Here is a 21303-nt window from a genome sequence, read left to right as displayed (position 1 = left end):
CCCCAGCCCGGCTTTGGCCTTGGCCTCAGCCCCTCCCCAATACCCCATGTTCTCGAGAGCCCCTGCCTGGCCAGACTGCTTGGTGCCAGTTGGGGTGCCCACTATGGGCACTGCCATTCAAGGATTCTGCCTCATGTTTGTCTTGGGGGAGGAGGGGACCCCTGAGGGAGGGAAGGGATGTCCCTCTCCCTCCTAACCTTATACTTTCTTCCCCATGCCTAAGATGGCATGGGCAGTGCCCATAGCCCTGCCTTTCAACAACATAATCTGGGGGCAGAACCTATTATTCTATAATCTAGCTGCAATTCTTGGGATCCCTATCACTCCTGATTTCTCCTCTCCCTTTTGCCTCTTATCAGAAATTACCTAGGAAGAGAGTGGGGCAAGAAATGCTATTGGTGAAGACCAGTACCACTTCCCCCACCTCCCATCCCCAACTGTAGACTTCATTAAAGACCCCTGGCTCCTTTACCAGAGAGTCACATAAACTTGCTTGACCTGCAAGGATTTGGAATTGGAGGGAAGACTACTGGCCCCATCCTCCCTCTCCTCACTCCTTCTAAGAGCTGTCCTCTTCCCATATCCATTAAGAGCATTCCTATCCCTCCTTCCCAGCCTCAGAGGCTTCCCCCTTCTCTTTCCTCACCTCTCAGGGCTTCCCCTTCTCTTCTTCCCTTCTCCCCATTCACCTACAAGTCAGATTTTTGCCACCCCCCCCCCAACAGAATTCCCTGGGTAGATGGGAACATCAGAGTTCCTCAGCCAAAGTGGGAGGGATGCCCAAATGATCCAAGTCAAGAGGCTCCACACCCCCTTTCCATCTTAGCTCCACCAGCTCAATGGGGGAAGGGGAAATGGGAGAAGATTCAACATTAAAGGGGCCCCAACATCATAGTAACGTCCATGACCCATTTAGGCAAACCCCACACTCCCCATTCACACACACACACACACACACACATTTACACTGACATTTATAGATGTGAATAGGAACATAGACCTTCATACAGCAAGACATATAGAAATACTCTGAGATTCCATAAATATGCTTATGCCCTCTCTAATGCACAACAGCACATGCCTACCACTCTCTCAGGCTTATGAAAGAAACCTAAGGCAATTCCTGAATTCTTGGGCTAACATACACACACATACACACAGTTCTTATAAACACACACACATATTTGAGTATGCTCCCTTCAGAGATACCTGCACACACATAGACAGGCATACTCGGGCACCAGGACCCTCAGGCACACATAGGAACACATACACACACACACACAGCCTTGTGACATCACTTGACACCACTTGCTACAGTTGATGGACTTATGACATTGTTTCTACAGGGAACGCTCTTGAGAAAACATGGCAAGGGATTAGAGAAGGTAATGAGGGCCGATCCCCAGATGACCTGAGGCCCGGGCCCCACACTCAGCTCTGCCCATGCTAAGCCTGTGTGTCTGTGTGTTTGTATGTATGCTTGTGTGGGGAGCTAGACTGATGATGGATGGGGTAGACAGAATACAGACAGCTGGGAAGAGATAGACAGGGACCAATCAGGGTTTGACTTTGTAGGGAGGCAGTTCTGTGTGTGTGTGTGTGTGTGTGTGTGTGTGTGTGTGTGTGTGTTAGGTGTGTTAAGTGTACAGGTATCTGCACACCGAATATAATTTGCATCCCTTCACAACAAACTCTCAGGTGTCTAAGATGTACTGAAAGATTTCAGTATCAGGCAGTAGTCTATCCATCAGATCATCCCCTCTGGCTTGGAGGGCTATTTCTTATTTGCATTGTGGTGGTTTGTTGAGATGGGATTTGACCTACAGAGAAGAAAGTGAAGTGTGTGCGTGTATGTGTACATATGTGTATTGTTCACTTGTATGTATAGGCAACCCTTTCTTTTCAATATGACCCTCCTCCTCCCTTACTGCTTGACAAGTAGGGGATGTCATTTCTGGCAGTGGCTCCTCCATTAGTGATAATTTATGTACTCCTGAAAGAAGATAATAGTACATGGGTCATGGGGATCACGTATCCAAATGATCTGTGTACTTTGAGGAGTGAAGTTCAGGAATGTGCTTTGTTTAAAAGTTGAGGTTGCCTGTTTTGTGTGTGGGTATGTGTATGTACTGATATGTTTGTATGTTTCTGAGTCTATATGCTTGAGTGTTTATTTCATGTATCACATGTGTTTTCACACATATGCTTTTCACACACATGACATGTATTTCTCGGTTAACATTTGTGCTGCATTCATTTTTCTATCCATGTAGCTGTGTATCTGTTATGTCTGTGTCTATGTCCGAGTCTGTGTCTATTTCGTTCAACATTTTTCAACAACACTTGGCTGAAGATATAGGTGACATGTTTATCAAGTTTTCAGATGACACAAAGTTGAAAGGGAGAGCTATCACATTTTGAGAACAAAAAGCAAGATCCCCAAAGATCTTGACAGGTTAGAATATTGGCTGAAATCAAGCAAAAATGAAACTTAATAACAATCACTTAAAGACATAGTTAGGTTCCAAAAATCGACTTTCCAAGTGCAAGACAGAGGAGGTATGATTAGTCAACCATTTGTATGGAAAAGACCAAGGGGTTTTAGTGGACAGCAAGCTCAATGGCAGTCAACAGAGGGTGATATGGCAGTTAAACAAGCAAAAACCCAACTAACAACATTGAGAAATACAATGGTGTCCATGATAAGGGAGGTAACAGTCCTGTGGCACTCTGCCCTGGTCAGACCACCTCTGGGGTGCTCTGTTCTTTTCTGGGCACCAAAATTTATACTGAACACCAATAAACTCGAAAATATCTAAGAGGAAGACAACCAGGATGGTGAGAGGGCAAGTAAGGATGTCATATAATGATGAATGGAAGAACATGGAGAAGAGAAGGTTTAAGGAACATAATAGCCATCATTCAGGACCTGAAGGGCCATCCTGGGTAAGAGAGATTGGACTTGTTCAGCTTGGGTAGTGGGGTGCAAGTTGACAGAATTGTAGGTTTCTGCTTTGTGTAAGTAACAAGCCTTCTCACAATCATCTTTCTAAGAAGGGAAAAGACAACCCTTAGAGACCGGGAGGGAGTTTCCTGTCTCAGGCAGTCCTCAAGCAGGTGACCATTGTCAGGATGAAGGAGAGGTGGGTTTATTCAGGGATAGATTGAACTAGGTCACATCCAAATTTGAGCTTCTGTGATTCTGTGGATATAAATGTTTGTGAGCGTGTGTCTGTTTTGGTAGATATTTCTGTGTGTATGTACACAACTGTGTGTATGGAATTAGTGGACTGTGGTGTATGTGACTATGTGTGAGGGGCTGTGTATGTGGAGTCAGACTGTGTAATTCCCCCTCTCGTCAGGAGTCCAGGGCCAGGTTTTGTTGGGACTAGGGTTGGGGGTTGGGCTGGGGAGAACTAGTTAGTCCTGCCTCTCCTCTCAGAGGCCTCAGACAGAAGAGGGCATCCATCCCTGGCATGGGGGACTGGCCCTGGTCTTGTGGCTGAGTGCCTTTCAGTGTGGGGGACAACCATATCCCCACAGTCCTGGGTACCCAATAAGGAACCCAGTAGATCCAGAATGTTAGCCTTGAGCCTCAAGTCCCCCATCCAAGGATGGGATAAGAGGGTTTATTGGTTGGGGAATGGGAGAGGGATTTTTTATCTAGCTGGTGGGCAGTGGGAGAATGAGAGGGGGGTGGGCATGGAAACTGGGCAAGCTCCTGAGCTGTGCTCAAGCTAAGGATAGAGGGTGGGGGAATAAGAAGGGAAGTCCTACTGACCATCCCCCCAACAGTCAATGAAACCTCTGAACTCCTATTCTCTCCACAGGGCAGGGTGAAACTCCCCAGCCACTCAGACGTAAGATGTTGGTTTCTCACTGTCTGTCTGGCTTCCCCCTCTATATATGCCCCTCCTTCCTCTCCTTGCACCCCACCACTCCCTTCCTGAACCTATTGCCTCTGTGGTCCGTGTTCCCCAGGGTCTCTCCCCTCAGGGTGGGGAGAGCTGGGCCCCTGTGCTGTCCCTCTGTCTGTCCGCTCTCTTTTCTCTGTCTGTTGGGCTGGCCGGCTTATTCATGTTGGTGGGGGGAGGAGTGGATGGTCTGGAGGTCGGAGGCCAGTGCCCCCCATCAGCCTCCCAAAGAATTAACAATCCACTGGCCTTTGCAACTTCTTTTTGATACCTTTTTTCAAATTAGTCTCATTACACCTTCTCAGAGGTAGGCTAGACAGGGATTAGCATCCCCATTGACAGGTGAGAAACCTGAGGCTCTGATTAGGGAAGGGATTTTGCCCAAAATCAGGGGTCCCCAAACTAGGATCCATAGGCCACATGTGGTCCCCTGAGGCCATTTATCCGGCCCCTACCGCACTTCTGGAAGGGGTGCCTCTTTCATTGGTGGTCAGTGAGAGGAGCATTGTATGTGGCAATGCTGCAAAGTGCGGCGTGGCTCACATACAGTGCTACTTCTGGTGAAATAATCCTTTGTGTGGCACCTTGTTCTGAGAGTAACTGAACAAGAAGGAGGCACCACACAAAGGATTATGTCACTGCACAATGGAAGACGTCAGCATGGTGAGCGGTGATCTGGGGGAGGGGATTCCGCACCTTGTATACTGCTGCCCTGTATAGTGGTGGCAGTGCTGGGCCTGTGCAAGGTGTGACAGGCCCATCACAGCCAGCACTGCAGCCTCTGCTATCCCAGACGGTGGTATACAGATTTGTTCATAGGTTTTTTTTTGTTTTTTTTTTAATAGTCTGATCCTCCAACAATCTGAGGGACAGTGAACTGGCCCCCTGTGTAAAGTTTGGGGACCCCTGCCCAAAATCATACTGCTAGTTAGGTGAAGAATCATAGAACCATAAAGGCGGCCTTCAAGTGGGGGCTGCTCGGTGGCTCAGTGAGAGCCAGGTCTAAAGACAGGAGGTCTTAGATTCAAATCTGGCCTCAGACACTTCCTCGCTGTGTGACCCTGGGCAAGTCTCATAACCCCTGTTGCCTAGCCCTTACCACTCTTCTGTCTTGGAATCAATACACAGTATTGCTTCTAAGACAGAAGGTGAGGGTTTAAAAAAAAAGAAGGCCTTTAAGTACCATCTGTCCAACCTCTACGTTTTAGGGATAAAGAAACAGAGGTCCAAAAAGTAGAGTGGTTTGCCCAAGAACAAGTGAGTGGCATGGATGAGACTAGGACCCCAACTTGTTCTCTTATACCATAATGCCTTTGATAGACCATCCCACCCCTTGCCAGGCACTTACTTATTGTGAGATCTAAAGGGTTGGAATGGTAGAAGAGAGTTGGACCAAGAAGGTAAATGAGTTGCTTTTCCATGGGGGTCAGGGCTGGCTAATCAGTGGCCTCTCCTGAAATCATGCCCACTTCTGTCCAAGAAGATAAGAGTCCAGGGGTCAAATGGGAGGGGCTTCTGTCTTATTTTCAATATCCCTTTCTACCTTCTGCTTTGGAAGCCCCTTCCCAGATCCTATACTTGGGACTCCAGACAGAACAAGGAACTGGTACAATGACTTTGCCTTCAGCCTCTGCCTAGCCTGGTCCTAATAACATATGGCCTTCTTTCCTCCCCCACAAATTCTGTTCTCTTCTTTTCCCTCCCCTGACCTCTTTTCCTTATCTCTGGATCTTTGGGCTTTTGTGGGGAGGGATGTAACTCCTCAGGACTATGCATTTATTGGGTGGGGGCATGACTTCCCCAGATGAAGTCCTTCACCAGAGATGAGGGGAGTTTCTGAGAACCACTGTCCGTGGAGAGTCCATTCTCCAGCCAAGCACTCCTGCTTAGTCTGTACTGGCACTACAGAACAGGGAGCTGTCAAAGTCAGCTCCACCCCAAACTCTTAGGGTCCCCTTATAATGGCTTACCATGGCATCCTCTGAGTCCAGGAATCTGGAGAGTGGACAGCAATGGAGCCAAATCCCCTGGAGTCCATTGCCAGCCATGGACTTGCCTTCACTCTTTCCCCAGGTGGCCATCTGTGCCAGCCTGCCTCCCTGCTCTAATGCCAGGAGGCCTGAGATTTGCCTCCCTGCCTCCATGGCCCTGGGCACATCAGCCCTGTAGTGGGTAAGGTGGCTCAGTCCAGACCCAGTAAAGGGTGTTGGTTACTCCATTCAGAAGAGCGGGATGGGACCCAGGGACATGAGACTCTGCAACCATCTCCTCACCCTCTTTCCTGGGTATCTCTATGTGTTCTGCAGGGGACTCAAATGATCTTCAATGCTGCCAAGGAGCTGGGCCAACTCTCTAAGCTCAAGGTGAGCTGGAAGGATGGGGGGGGGGGGGGGAAGAGAAGACTCCGGAGAGCTCATGTGGTGGTAGTTGTGGGTAGGAGTCTTCATACTGGTGTCTTCACTTCAGGTTTCAGGCCTTCCAGAGGGGCCTGAGGTCAGGAATTGTGGGATATAAAGAGTTCCATTCTTGACCTCCACTTCCGTTACCCTGAAGAATGCCAGAGCAAGAAGGGCCTCAAAGGCAGAAAAATTTATCTCATTCTGAGAGTTCAGTACCCCTGGGTTCTTTGTTCCTAGGCCGGGGCAGATCATTAAGGGGCCAAATCAATATGTCACCTTCTCTTTTTGCTGTCCTTCTAAGGACCACATGGTACGAGAAGAGGCCAAGAGCTTAACCCCCAAGCAGTGTGCTGTGGTGGAACTGGCTCTGGACACTATCAAGGTAAGTAACTACAACTCCACGTCCCCCAGATACTGGGTAGAAGGAGAAACTCAGAGCTTCGAGGGCTGTTAGAACACAGAATATCAGGGAAGGAAAGGCCTTTAGAACATGGAATGTCATAGCTGGGAGAACCTCTAGGACCCCAAATGTCAAATATGGGAGGGGAACCTTAGAACACAGAATTTCAGAGCTGGGAAGTCTCTTAGAACACAGAATGTCACTCTCAGCAATGCAATGGATCTGGGACACTTCTGAAGGGCTTATGAGGAATGCTGTCCGCCTCTGGAGAAAGAACTGTTGGAGTCAGATGCAGATCAAAGCCCATTCTCTTTCACATCAGTGTATTTAGGGTTTTAGTTGTGGTTTTGTATGAGTGTGCTCCTAACAATGACCAATATGAAATTGTTTTGCATGATCATACATGTATGGCCCAGATCAAATTGCTTACCATCTCCAAGAGGGGAGAGAAAAGGGAGGGAGAGAGACCATTTGGATCGAATAATTTTGGACAACATATGCTGAAAAATGATTACATGTAATTGGGAAAATAAAATACCTTTGAATTAAGAACACAGCATGTCAGAACTAGGAGGCCCCTGGAATATGTCCGAGCTGGAGAGGGCCCTTAGAACTCAGCATCTAGATTTGCTTCAATTCAACATTTACTAAGCACCTCGTCAGGTCAAGTCAACATGCATTTATTAAGTATTCACTGTATGCCCAGCACTATGCTACACTGCTGAGAATGCAGATCCAAACATTAAGAAAGACAACGCCTGCCCTCAAAGACCTTGTGTTCTAATGGTAGAAGACAGCTTAGAAGGGGAGGGGGGAGAGTAGAAGGTGCTCCTAAGGGAGCACAGTAGAGAAAGGAGCTGGAAGAGGAATGAAGACACAACCTCAACATGGAGCTTCTAGGAAGAACTGGCCAATCAGAAGAGGAGTTACAGGAGCAGGATGTACTTCTAGTGTGTGAAGGCTGCTCAGAGATGTAAAGAAAGTCCAGAGGGTCTGGAATGAAGCTCAGAGAAGGATGAATAAGATACTAGGTTTGGGAATCCAAAGACATAATAATAATCTAGACTTAAATATACACAATATCATTCAAACATTGTAAATTGATATATTACATAACATGTAACATGCAATAATATTAATATAAACAGTTATGTTAGAATTTTATTTATATACTATATACTATTTATATATAAAATAAAAATCATTTAAACAAAATAATATATAGCTATATTATAAAATATGTACAACAAATTTTATTTTGTATCTAATATTTCTTAGATAGAATTAAATAATTTTAATATAAAGTAATATATAACATATGTAACATGCAATGATATTGATATAAATACATGTGTAATATTAATATACATCATGTCATTTGAACATCAGTTAATCTTATATTACATATGTAACTATAATAATACAGATATAGATCATATATTTGTAATATAACTACATAATTTATTTAATTTATTTAATTTTTTAGGATTTAAATATAAATTAATCTTATATAACATGTGTAATATAACACATAAACAATATTTATAATATTACATTTTTATTTTATATTGAATAGATTATTTAGGTATAATAAAATAATTTCCAACATCAATTAATATCATATAACACATGTAATATGCAATGATATTGATGTAAATACCATATGTATGATATTAATATACATACTTAACACAAATTAATATTATATAACATGTGCTATATAATAATACAGATGTAAATCATGATATTTATACTATAAACATACATCAAATTATTTTAACATAATGTTATAACTTGTATAATGTAATAATACATATACTATATAATAAATATACATTGAACATTTATGATATATAAACTCATATATAACATTAGTAATATAATAATATATGGGTAAAATATAACATTTATAATATAAACATGCATTATATCATTTGAACATGATATTATATATCCCCAAAACCCTGTAAGGTAAGTATTGCAGATACCATAGCCCAGATTTTACAGAAGAAAAGCTACAGAGGAGTTAAGTGACTAACCTGGGAACAGAGAGGCAGGATCCAAAGGTCATAATGAGGATGAAGAATGGGTAGGGGAGAACAGAGGAGTAAAAAAGATGGAAGGACTGTGAGCAGAAGGGACAGTTTCAGAGTTTAGGATCGCAGGGGTGGACCAGGATGATGATGTGGTCTAAGATGTGACTGCTTAGTTTATAGCTGAAGTAGAGTGTAGGTGAAAAGCATAGGAATTTAGTTCAAGAAATGAATGAATGAATGAATGAATAAATACAAAAGCATTTATTAAATGCCTATCACATATGATAGGTTCTTAATAAACCTTATTTCAATACTTGCCTTCAAGGAGCTTTCATTCTAACAGTGGGAGACAACATATAGAAGGAAAATGGCATGGTGGTTGCAGTGGTTAGAGTACCAGGCCTGGGGACTTTTCTTCCTGAGTTCAAATCCAGCCTCAGATACTTACTAGCTGTGTGACCCTGGTTAAGTCACCTAACCCTGTTTGCCTAAATTTCCTCAATGGTAAAATGAGCTCTAGAAAGAAATGTCAAAACTATTCCAGTATCTCTGCCAAGAAAACCTCAAATGAGGTCACAAAGAATCTGATGTGACTGAAAAATGACTGAACAAATTTCCAGAGAAGGGAATTTTAGTCTGAAAATACACAAGCCAATGAGGATAAAGAAAAGAGGTTATACTGCATAGAAAAAGATAGGATACAAAAATATTATGATCAAGTAAAGGATATGGTCGTTTATGAACATGAAGTGACATAATCATGGTTGTTGGCAAGATCCATGGTCTGACCATCTTTGTATATAGTTGAGCTGGAGTGAGGTCACAAAATTTGAGGAGACTGAAGAACTAGGGAGCATCCATTTGTACGTTGGTGTTCTCTGGTGTGAGGCAGGGTCTAAAGTGGAGAGAAAGACTTGAAAGTAGGCACTGAAATCATTGGGGAGGGAAGGAGAATATGCTAGAGGGTTTTAGGACACGCAATGTCAAAGCTGGAAGGAACCTTAGAACGTGAAATATTAGGACTAGACAGGAGCTTAAAACTAATTTGTTATTGTTGTTGTTCAGTCATGTTTGACTGATTCTTCGTGACCTTATTTGTTGTTTTTGGGGGGGGGCAGAGATACTAGAATGGTTTACCATTACCTTCTAAAGCTCACTTTACAGATGAGGAAATCAAGGCAAACAGAGATAAGTGACTTGACCAGGGTCACACAGCTAGTAAGTATCTGAGGAGAAATTTGAACTCAGATCTTCCTGCCTTGGGCCCCTAAAACTTACTTATGGAGCTAGAAAGAAGTTTAGAACTTTAAATGTCAAAGATAGAACTTAGAGAGCACCCAGCCTAACCCTATTCTTTTCTAGACATCTATTAGAATGTGAGCTCCTTGAGGGGAAGAACCATGTTTCTGCCTTTCTTTATACCTCCAGTGCTTACACAACACCTCACACATACTGATTAAATGCTTGTTGATTGACTGATATGGTAGCTAGAGCCCAGAGAGGGGATAGGATTTTGCCAGTCACATTGCAAATTGGGAACAAGAGCTAGGAATAGAACCCAGATATCCTGATGCTCCTTCCAGCAAACATCTCATCATACTTGGAACACTGGGAAAAATGTGGCTTTGGTGCTTCTAGACTGAGTCTTTGAGAACCACCCTCTCCCTTCACAGCAATACTTCCATGCTGGTGGCGTAGGGCTTAAGAAGACCTTCTTGGAAAAAAGCCCAGACCTGCAGTCCCTCCGTTATGCCCTGTCTCTCTACACGCAGGCCACAGATCTGCTCATCAAAACTTTTGTCCAGACTCAGTCGGCTCAGGGTAAGGTCTGCCCACCTCCTTCCCTCACCCACAGCTGGCCATGGTATCCTGGGAGGAGGGAGGCTCATGCCTGGTGCCCCAGCATAGGCACTGGGGAGCACAGGAAAAGCTCAGTCCATTCTTCTAACAAATATCAGTTATGTTCTTCTTTCACCCTCAAGTTTTCTATTCCAGACTGGGTCATAGAGTTGGGGTGGGAGGAGGAAAGAGCAACATTTGATAAGTTTTTGGTAAGAACCTCTATGAGATCTTAGGAGCAAGGGGCAAGATTCAGAGGACATTAATTAGTACAATGTTCAGAGATCATAGAAACATGATTTTAGAGTTGAGCATTGTGGGTAGACAAAGTTGGATTGTCACTCCTGGGTGGTATAAGGAAGCTACACCAAATTAACATCTTCTTTGCCAGGCTCTACTGCCAAGAAGCAAGAATGTCCCTTGGCTTGGTTTAGGGATAGGGGAGGAGGGGGAAGAAGATTAATGTCTCTGGGCTCCTCTGTTCCTTTTGGTTCTCTCTTGGTCCCTTTCTGAGTCAGTACCTTGGGCTGAAGTGACTGGGTTGTAGGAAGAGGTCCCAGGTTGCCTCATGAAGCTTCTATACCGCCATCAACTACAGGGTTAGTGGGAGGCAGGTCAGGGGCTGGGCAGACTCCTTAGTTCTATTCTGAGCTAGATTACTGACTTTCTGGAGGTCTTTCTGTCCAGAGCTCCATTTTCCATGACAGGAATCCATTTAAAGAGGGGGCATGAGGATGGGGGACAGGGAGCGAGGGCATGGTGGCATCTTGGAATGGTCTTCCAAAGTGGTCATCATTGTGTGACTCTTCCACTGCGAAGGTTGGACCTTGCTAGGAGTTGGGGGGTGGAAAGAGTGGAATAGAGGCTAAATAGGAAGAACTCCTTGACTTCCATGTAACTGAGTTACAGGTCCATTCACTGTAACTCAGAAGCCAGGGAAGAGTGTTAGAAATAACCTCTACCAAGTCCCCACCAGGCTTTGGGTTTGAGGGAAGGGGTATCTGGAAATCCAAGGAAAGTCACCTATCCCACCCAAGACTGCTGAGAGGAGAAGGGCGGGGGGGCCACAGACCTTCCCCCTCCTCTGCCTGCTACTCTAATGCTCTGACCTAACTCTTGCACCTCACAGCCCCAGGGGCCAGTCTGTCTCATCTGTCTGTCCATCTGTCTGTTGGGAGCTGATGTTTCTCTCTTTCTTGTTTTTTCTTTCCTTTCAACTCCCAACCCTCTCCTTGCTCTCCTCCTCTCCCTCTATGACACTGTTATTCTCCTGTCTGTCTCCTCTTTGTCTTTTCTCTCTCCTTTCTCCTTACCTATTGGGTCTGTCTTCCTGTTTATCTGTCTTTGTCTCCCTGTTCCTTTGTGGGTCTCATTGATTTCCTCACTTTCCCTCTGTGTCTCTATCTCTGATTTTTTCCCTCTTATTTCCTGATCTTTACCTCTCTGCCTATCTCTAATTGTCTGTCTCCTGTTTCTCTGCCTCTCTGTGTGTCTCCCTCATTGTCTCTGTTTCCCTATTTCTTTCTCTCTTTCCTTTCTCTGTGTCTCTCCTTTCGCCCTTTACTAGTTCATGGTGGAAAAGGTATTAGGTTTACTCTTAGTGAAGAAATTTATCCTGAGAAGGGTACGTCTCTTTGCCCGCCTGCCCGTCCCTGGTACCCTCTCCCTGCACTCTCGGTGCCCTGGTCGCTGCCCCTCACTCCCTGAAGCACCCTCCCAATGCCCAGCTAGTAAAAGGCCCCATCCCTTGCTCCCTCCCTCTGTCCCCTTGGCTGGTCTGGTGGCTGAGCCAGGCCCGCTATGCTCATACCCACTGGGGCATACCCTGGCCACCCCAGCTCCAACTTCCCCCTCTCCACCATGGGGCCAGGGATTTAGGATCTGAGCTGGGGGTGGGACAGAAAGGTTGGCAGTTGGGATGGCACAGCAGGTTGCTGGTTCCAAAGGGAGGGAAGGAAAGGGAATATCTCTGGGCCAGAAGATAACAAAATTACTTCACTGCCAGCCTGGTCCAAGAACTACAAAATTCCAGGGCCTAAGAACCCAGATTTTTTAAACCATCTGCAAGCATTTTTCCTAGACTAAACAATCATAGTTAGAATCATGGAATGCCCATGCTAGGAGGAATATGAAAGACCATCTAAATAAATATTCCCATTTCACAGAAGAGAAAACCTAGACATAGGAAAAGGGGAAGGGAGGGAAGAAGTCCTCTTTCTCCAAGAGGCCATCCCAGATTCAGTTATCTCGATCTGAATTTGAGGTTCACATTCCCCTGAACTGATTCATTGGACCTGTTCTTCCCTGGACCAGCTCAGCTCTCTCCTAAGCTAGATTCTTCTTTTTCTGAGCTAGATCCCATTTTTTCCAACTCTTCATCTGGTACATGCCTCAGATCCCTAGTGGTCAGGTCGAGTGGTGAGCAAGGCCTTTGGAAGAGAGGAATGGGCCTTTCCCATCATTTCCCTGAACTAGGCCCTAAATATGGGGCAGGGGCAGCTTGACAAGGCCCTTCCCCTTGGAGCCAGCAAAGCAGGGAGGGCCTCAAGCTCTGACTCCCCCAATCCCATGGTGGGGGGCCCAGCACTTCTCTCTCCCTTTATCTCCCCAGCCTTGGGGGCCTGGCCCTGCCGGATGTGTGACCCACCCTCCAATCCTCCCTTCTTACCCCCTCACCCCTTATCCTGAACATCCTGGGGTCTGGTTTGACGCTTGCATAAAAAGCATCGGATTCTAGAGGGGAGGGAGATGAAGCTGAGCATGTGACTTGTTGGGAATGGGGGAAGGGGCTCAGCATCTGAGCCCCAGGGCAAGAGGATCCATGGCCTCCCCCAGCCTGGGTCTACTTCTCTTTAGCCCCCAACCAAGCTGTCCCTATTTGGTTCTGCTTGGAATAAATGATTCCCATCTCATCCCCTTAGCAGCTGCCACCTCCTCCGGTCTCACCCACCTGCTGCATGTCCCATCTGGCAAGCCTGCCCTCATGGGGGATGGGGAGCTGCCTGCAGTGTGGTGGGAGGGAGAGGGGGTGCAGAGGGGGAGATGAACTGGGCCTAGACTGCTGGCGGCAACAGGTCCCACTTTTGGGCGGTCCTAATTCCCCTGGAGGGAACCACGTTGAGAGTCAGCAAAGAAGGAACAAGGAGGGACTCTGAGAAGTGCCTCTGAGGCTAGAACTACAGTCTCAATTGAGAGGGGTGATAGTCCCTCTATCCATCCTCTAGGCAGACCACGTTGGAATATGATGTTTGGGGTACTATATTTAGGAAGGATATTAATATGCTGGAGCAATGACAAAGGAAGGAGAGCAGGACACTGAAGGGTCATGGGGATCATCTGAAGCAACTGGGGATGTCTACTAAAAGAAGAGGAGAGAGGGCAGCTGGGTAGCTCAGTGGATTGAGAGCCAGACCTAGAGATGGGAGGTCCTCAGTTCAAATCTGGCCCCAGATACTTCCTAGCTGTGTGACCCTGGGCAAGTCACTTTACCCCTATTGCCTTAGCCCTTACCACTCTTCTGCCTTGGAACCAAAACCCAGTATTCCTAGATTTCCTAGCTGTGTGACCCTGGGCAGGTCACTTCACCCCCATTGCCTTAGCCCTTACCACTCTTCTGCCTTGGAGCCAATACACAGACTTGATTCTAAGATGGAAGTAAGGGTTTAAAAAAAGAACAGACTTAGACAGACATGATAGCTGCCTTCAAGTGTATGAAAGTCCAGCATGTGGAAGAGATATACGTCTCCTTCTTTTTGTCCCCCAGAGCCAAGAAGAACTAGGTGCAATGGGTAGAAGTTGTAGAACCAAAACACATGCTGATTCAAGATCAACATAAGGAAGAAATTTCTTATGATCAGAGCAAACTAAACATGGATGGAGGAGGATGCCTTGTAGGTAGTGAGTTCCTTGTCAGTGGAGGTATTCAAGCAGGGGATAGATGACCACTCATCAGAGACACTATGGTACAGGCAAGAGTCGGAATTGCCTTCCATGTCCCTTCTAGCTGTGAGGTTCTATGGCTGCATGAATGTTAGCTCATCACAGACTCCACATGTGCTTAGCCCCAGTGCTGCTTAGGATGGACAGAAGAGTCTGGGGCTGGGGAATCACATCACTGGTACAAGGCCTGCCCTCTAGTAGTAAGCATCCATGTTAAGTGACTTGCTCCAAGGTGAGGAGGCCCTGAAGGGTCTAGTCAAGACACTTCCCAAAAGATTGATTGAAATACCAGCCACTAAAGAGCTGGAACTACTGCCCAGTAGAGCAGAAGGGCTCTTTGGCTGCTTAGTGAACCCACTTCCTTTTTTCTGCTTTTTTTCTTTGTTAAGTTTTTACATTGCATTACAAACATTTAGAAGTTACCTTATGAAAGATCTCATGTGACAGAGTAATAAACAGTGGCCTCAACTGAAAGGGCATACAACATTTCAAATCTGTAGCATCTCCTCCACCTCTCTATCTTTAAAAAATGGGGGCAACTAGGTGGCTCAGTGGATAGAGCACCAGGCCTAGACTCAAGCATTCCTGGGTTCGAATCTGGCCTCAGACACTTCCGAGCTATGTGACCCTGGGCAAATCACTTAACCCCCATTTCCTACCCTTACCACTCTTCTGCCTTGGAACCAATACACAGTATTGATTCTAAGATGGAAGGTAAGGGTTTTTTTTTTTTAATAAAAAATTTTTTAAATCAATACTCTTTTCTCTCCACCCCCGTATTTGGGGAAAAAATAAAATATACATTTCATGCAGTAAATTCATGTAGTCAAGCAAAATTTCCTCATGTGTATCTACACACACACACACACACACACACACACACACATATCATTCTGCATCCTCAATCCATTGCCTCTCTTTATGGATGGTTCATCTTCTCATTAGGAAAATCTTGGACAAAGTACAGATCAGAGCTTGCTTGGGGAAGACCAAGGTCAAGGTAACAGATATGAATGACCTTAGCTCTGTTCACCTGACTTAATCATTATTCTTCTCTACTTCACCCACCAAGTGCACCAAAATCTCATGCCTTCTGTGCCCGAGATAGTGCTGAGAAAAATGCCATATTTTTTTCTCCAGCTGTCTTTCTTGGCATTGCTTAAAACCAGACAGAGTATCAGAGCTAGAAGAATGTTGGAGCTGAAAAGGACTTTGATACATAGAAAATGAGAAAGAGAAGAGACTGTAGAATGTAGAGCATGGTGTTAGAACTGGAAGGGACCTTGGAGCACAGGAGATTAGAGAGAGAAAGAGCTTAGAACAAAGACCACAGAAGGTTAGAGCTGGAAAAGACCTTTACTGTGTTGGCGAAGCCATGGCACATGCACCCCCGAGTGCTGAAGGCATGTGCTCCATTCCCTCTCTCCACCGAACCTGAGGACATGCCCCTCTACCCAACAGTCCAACTCAAGCACTTCCTCGTCTGTCTGGGCTGTCTGGGCTAATGCAGGCAGCTTGAAGGTGCAGTTTGGGCACTTGATCTCTAAAAGGTTCGACAATGCTGCCTTAGAACATCGGAAACAGTTCACAAAATGTTAGAGCTGAGAGTTACCTTAAAAGAGAACAAAATTTCAAAGCTAGAAGGGACTTTATTATCTTGAATTTCAGCACCAAGAGGGAACCTTAGAACACAGAATCTCAGCTCTGAAAGGAACTTTAGAATGCAGTTCAAGAATTGACTCAATTAACCTGCATTTTCTAACTTAAAAAGTCATTTTTATTACTTGTGGCAGAAGAGAAAACCTAGACTATGGACACCATGGTCAGACTCTTCATCCAAACTGATTGGCTGAAGATACGTATAATCTTCAGATATGTATAATCTTCTCAGATTATACTTTTATATATTTATAATCAGAGCTCAGATACTTATCATCTTCTGAGAACAGAGAAAAAATCAAGTGAAAGTGATACAAAGTTAGTTGGTCGAGGAAGATACAAAGTTAAGAGACTGATCAATTCAATGAACATTTATCAAGTACCTACTATGTGCCCTGGCACTGTGCTAAATGCAGTGAAAGTGCAGAAGAAAGTGAACAAAATGGGGGATATTGAGGACCTGCTCAACATCAAGGTTCAGCAGATGAGTGATGGCTTTTAGAATACCTTTTTTTTTCTTTAGTAATTAACAAAAAGAGGTTTATTAAGCCACAAAGGGTGAAGGATACTCAGCAAGGATCAGCATCAGTTAATTGGGCTGAGTGAAGGTCCATTGAATGAGTTAACTGTTGTTATCTACCAGCCAAGTTTCAGAGTGCCTGGAGCTCCTCGTGGCTGCTAGGAATGCTTTGGTTTGGGAATATTGTGGGGAAAAGGTTATGAATTGAAAAAGGGTAGAATACGGCAGGTTAAGAGGGTCCTTTTCATGGTCCTGCCTCCCGAGAGGGAACACAGCTTACAATGGAAAAGAGAATTTCTCTCAGTCCCTCAGGGGAGCAATATCCAACTTGTCCTTAATTCTTTTCGGTAATGTCAAGCTTTGTAGAACCAACAAAATGAGTCAGTTCTCTGGCATGGAACATAGAATGCTGCCTAAGAAAAGAGAGCAGTAAAGCTGGAAGCGATCTTGGGAATTATCCCATCAAACCCTCTTGTTTCACAGGGGAGAAAAGTCAGACCAGAGAGAGAGTACATGGGTGCAAAGGAGGCACGAGGATTCATGGCCCCGGATTCCGGGGCCAGAGGTCTTCCCATTACATCATGTGGCCGCCTCTGCCGATTGAACTCCCTTTATCCCAACACGTTCATTCCAACATAACAATTTACTCACATTTCTATATTACTGCAAAGTGCTTTCCTCAAAGTCACTCCACGTGGTGGGTATACACGTGATTTTTATTGTTATTGTTATTCAGTTGTGTCCAACTGTTTGTGACCTCCTTGGCAAAGATACTGGATCCAGCTCATTTTACAGATGAAGAATGAAGGCAAATAGGGTTAAGTGACTTGACCAGGGTCATGCAGCTAGAAAGTGTTGGAGGCCAGATTTGAACTTGAAAAAGGGACTCTTCCTGATCTCAGGCTGGGTACTCTATCTACTGTGCCACCCAGCTGCCCCCAAAATAAATGTTATCCCCATTTAATAGATAAAGGGTGTATAACGGTAAAAGTAGGAAATAGGAGGCCAGGTCCTAGGAACAAGAAGAGTGAGCAGGCTCGATGTCGGGGGCACAGAGTATATGAAAGGAGAGTAATGTGAAATAAACTTGGAAAAGGAGACGAGAGCCAGACTGTCTGGGGCTTTAAGTACCTGGCTGAGAAGTTGGTATTTTAATAATAATAACTATATTTGCATGGCTCTTTATTTACATTGTTGCATTTGAACCTTGAAACAAGCCTGTAAAGCAAGAGGGGTTTTTTTTAATCTTCATTTTACAGATGAAGAAAGTGAGAAAGGTTACTTGATTTGCCCAGTTAGACACCTAGGAAGTATCCGAGGCAGGATTTGAACTCTTGTCTTCCAACCTCCAGATCCCATACACTAAAGGTATCATAATGCACAGCCCCCAACACTTCCACGAGCAGCCCCAAATCATATTTAAATGGAATAGGGAAATATTGAACAAAATAAGTAAAAAATACAACAGGATATAGATGATGTTAACATGTGGTTTTCTGTTAATATACAGTTTAGTGGCCCCATTTCTATTTGAGTTTTATACCACTATTCCACCTAGTTGCTGCACATCCTAAGAGCAATAAGGAGCCCCTGAAAATTCTGACTAGGACTCTTAGTAACTGTGTTCCTGAGTGATTCATTGAACCACTTTCAACCTCACAGAGCTATTATAAGGTTCCACTGAGATATTTACAACATATTTTGCATACCCTAAAATATTATATATGTGTAAACCATTACAAATCATTAATTAGAACAATTGGCATTTTTATTTTGCTTTAAGTTGCAAAAAGCACTTTGCATACATTATTTCCAACAGCAACTTGAAAATGATCTGGGGGGCTTTAGTGGACCACAGGTTCAAGATGAGTCAGTGGTATGCTGTGGATGAGAGTTGACACTGTAATACGGCAGCCAAAAAGGCTTACTTGATCCCAGGTTGCTTTAAGAGATCTGTGGCTTCCAGGAGTCAAGAAGTGAAAGTCCCTTCACGCTCTGCCTGCTTCAGACCACATCTGGCATACCATGTTCAGGCCAGAATGCCACAGTTTAGGAAGGACATTGAAGGGACAGTTGGGGAGCACAGTGACTAGAGAGAATGCCAGACCTGGAATTGCGAGGGCCTGGGCTCAAATGTAGCTTCAGACGCTTCTTAGCTGTGTGACCCTGGGCAAGTCACTTAACCACAGTTGCCTAGCCCTTGATGCTCTTCTGTCTTAAAACTGATACAAAAAATAAAAAAGGAAGAACATTGGTAAGCTGGAGAGTGTCCAGAGGAAGGCAACAGTATGGTGAAGAAGGATATCCTGTGAATAAAGGTTGAAGAGCTGAGGCTGTTTAACTTCAAGAATAGAAGATATGGAGGGACACAGAAATGTCTTCAAGACCTAAGAGGGCTGTCATGTGGAAGAGGGATTCTGCTTGGCCCCAAAGGGCAGAAGTCAAAGTAACCAATGATGTTGGGAAGAAATAAAAGTAGGATGGATCTAAGGAGCAGAAGAGAAAACTTTATACTAGTTAGAGCTCTCTAAAATGGAAACAGCCATCATTAGGAACTAGTAGGTTTGACAGTCCAGTTCAGCAAGTTTTTACTGAGCATTTGACTACTATGGGCTATGCACTGTGCTGGATGCTAGGGGGAACAAGGGCAAAATGAAGCAGCCCCTACCTTCAAGGAGCTTACATTCTATTGCCGGGCTTTCCATAAGAATCATTGTCTCTTCAAAGAATTCATTCTTTAAAAAAAAAAATAAAGCCTTACTTTCTGTTTAGAATCAATGTTGAATATTGGTTCCAAGGCAGAAGAACAAACAGTAAGGGTTACACAATGGGGGTTACGTGCTCAGGGTTACCCAGCCAGGAAGTGTCTGAGCCTAGATTTGTTCCCAGGACATCCCATCTCTATGCCTGGCTCTCTGTCCACGGAGCCACCTAGCTGCCCCCAAAACACTTATTCTAGTGGCCAGGTGCTGGGACTATTCTAAGCAGAGTAAGAAAGAGGATGACAACTCTTTAAAATAAGTACCACCAATGTTCGACCTTGTCATAAGAACTAGTGAGGATTTCTTTCTGGTAGATGTCAGGGCCTCAGGTGTCCCTCCCAACTCTGAAATTTGGGGATCGCATTTAAACCCTACAACAAACCCTGTGATACAGATCTGATTATCCCAATTGCTGATGGAGAAACTGAGACCTAGAGAGGTTAATGGGTGCTCAGTACATGTTGGGGATGGGGTTTGAAGACAGGGAGCTAGAGCTGCCTGTCTGACTTGGAGTTCATTATTCTCTGTCTCCAGGGTTCCTATACCAGGACTCTGCCTGCTCCCACTTCATTGCCTCCTTTCCCCTTGCTCCCTTAAATGACCTGTCCCATTAGTGTTGTTGACCTGAGGCCGCTAGCATGGGGATGGGCTGTTGTGGGTGTGTATGTGTGTGCGGAGAACACTGGGCTTGTGGTCTCCAAGTAGAGGACAGAACTCATAGCCACCGTCTCCCACCCTACCACCATCAGGATCAGGAGTGGATGACCCTGTCGGTGAGGTTTCTGTCCATGTGGAGCTCTTCACCCACCCAGGTACTGGGGAACACAAGGTGACAGTGAAAGGTAAGTGGGGGCAGAAGGGTGGGCTTGAGGCTTCCTCTAGACAACTCAGCCAGTTTGATTGGAGACCCAGATTGGGGGGTAGGACCTGGTACCTCTGACTAGAGCCTGACTCACCCTCGGCTTTCCCTGGAACAGTTGTGGCAGCCAATGACCTCAAGTGGCAAACGTCAGGCATCTTTCGACCCTTCATCGAGGTCAATATCATTGGGCCCCAGCTTAGTGACAAGAAAAGGAAATTTGCCACCAAGTCCAAGAACAACAGCTGGGCTCCCAAGTACAACGAGACCTTCCAGTTGTGAGTAGGGCTGGGCCTGGGAGGAAATGTACAAGTATTTAACAAGTCCTAGTAACATCTAGTTACCTAGCAACTTACTGGTTACATAGGTAGTATATATAGGTGACATCTAGTTACCTAATAAACTACTAGTTATATAGGTAGTATATATGTGACATCTAGTTACCTAGCAACTTACTAGTTGCACAGGTAGTATGTATATATGTGTGTGTGATATCTAGTTACCTAATAACCTACTAGTTATATAAGTAGTATATATGTGTGTGTGTGTGACATCTAGTTACCTAATAACCTACTAGTCATATAGGTAGTATATATAGATGATATCTAGTTAACTAATAACCTACTAGTTATATAAGTAATATATATATATATATATATGTGTGTGTGTGACATCTAGTTACCTAATAACCTACTAGTCATATAGGTAGTATATATAGATGACATCTAGTTAACTAATAACCTACTAGTTATATAGGTAGTGTATATATGTGTGTGTGTGTGACATCTAGTTACCTAATAGCCTACTAGTCATATAGGTAGTATATATAGATGATATCTAGTTAACTAATAACCTACTAGTTATATAAGTAGTATATATATGTGTGTGTGACATCTAGTTACCTAATAGCCTACTAGTCATATAGGTAGTATATATAGATGACATCTAGTTAACTAATAACCTACTAGTTATA

General features: G+C 44.5%; 2 protein-coding genes across 2 annotated transcripts in view; one reads left to right on the top strand and one right to left on the bottom strand.

Moving 5' to 3' along the window:
* UNC13A (unc-13 homolog A) overlaps positions 1-21303 on the top strand; it is a 95015-nt gene that overhangs the window by 67886 nt on the left and 5826 nt on the right. The window contains exons 37-44 of the mRNA XM_056822383.1: positions 1350-1388; positions 3834-3863; positions 6224-6280; positions 6618-6698; positions 10426-10573; positions 12159-12215; positions 20221-20313; positions 20449-20608. Of these exons, the coding sequence (XP_056678361.1) occupies positions 1350-1388; positions 3834-3863; positions 6224-6280; positions 6618-6698; positions 10426-10573; positions 12159-12215; positions 20221-20313; positions 20449-20608 (665 nt within the window). The remainder of the gene's footprint in view (positions 1-1349; positions 1389-3833; positions 3864-6223; positions 6281-6617; positions 6699-10425; positions 10574-12158; positions 12216-20220; positions 20314-20448; positions 20609-21303) is intronic.
* The window catches only part of BORCS8 (BLOC-1 related complex subunit 8), a 48912-nt gene continuing 37070 nt past the window's right edge, over positions 9462-21303 (bottom strand). The window contains exon 6 of the mRNA XM_056822381.1: positions 9462-9647. The gene's annotated coding sequence lies outside the window, so the exon portion shown is untranslated. The remainder of the gene's footprint in view (positions 9648-21303) is intronic.

This window comes from Monodelphis domestica, chromosome 3 (genome assembly GCF_027887165.1).
Source record: "Monodelphis domestica isolate mMonDom1 chromosome 3, mMonDom1.pri, whole genome shotgun sequence".
NCBI classification, from domain to species: Eukaryota; Metazoa; Chordata; class Mammalia; order Didelphimorphia; family Didelphidae; genus Monodelphis; species Monodelphis domestica.
This window is presented reverse-complemented; position numbering and strand designations above follow the sequence as displayed.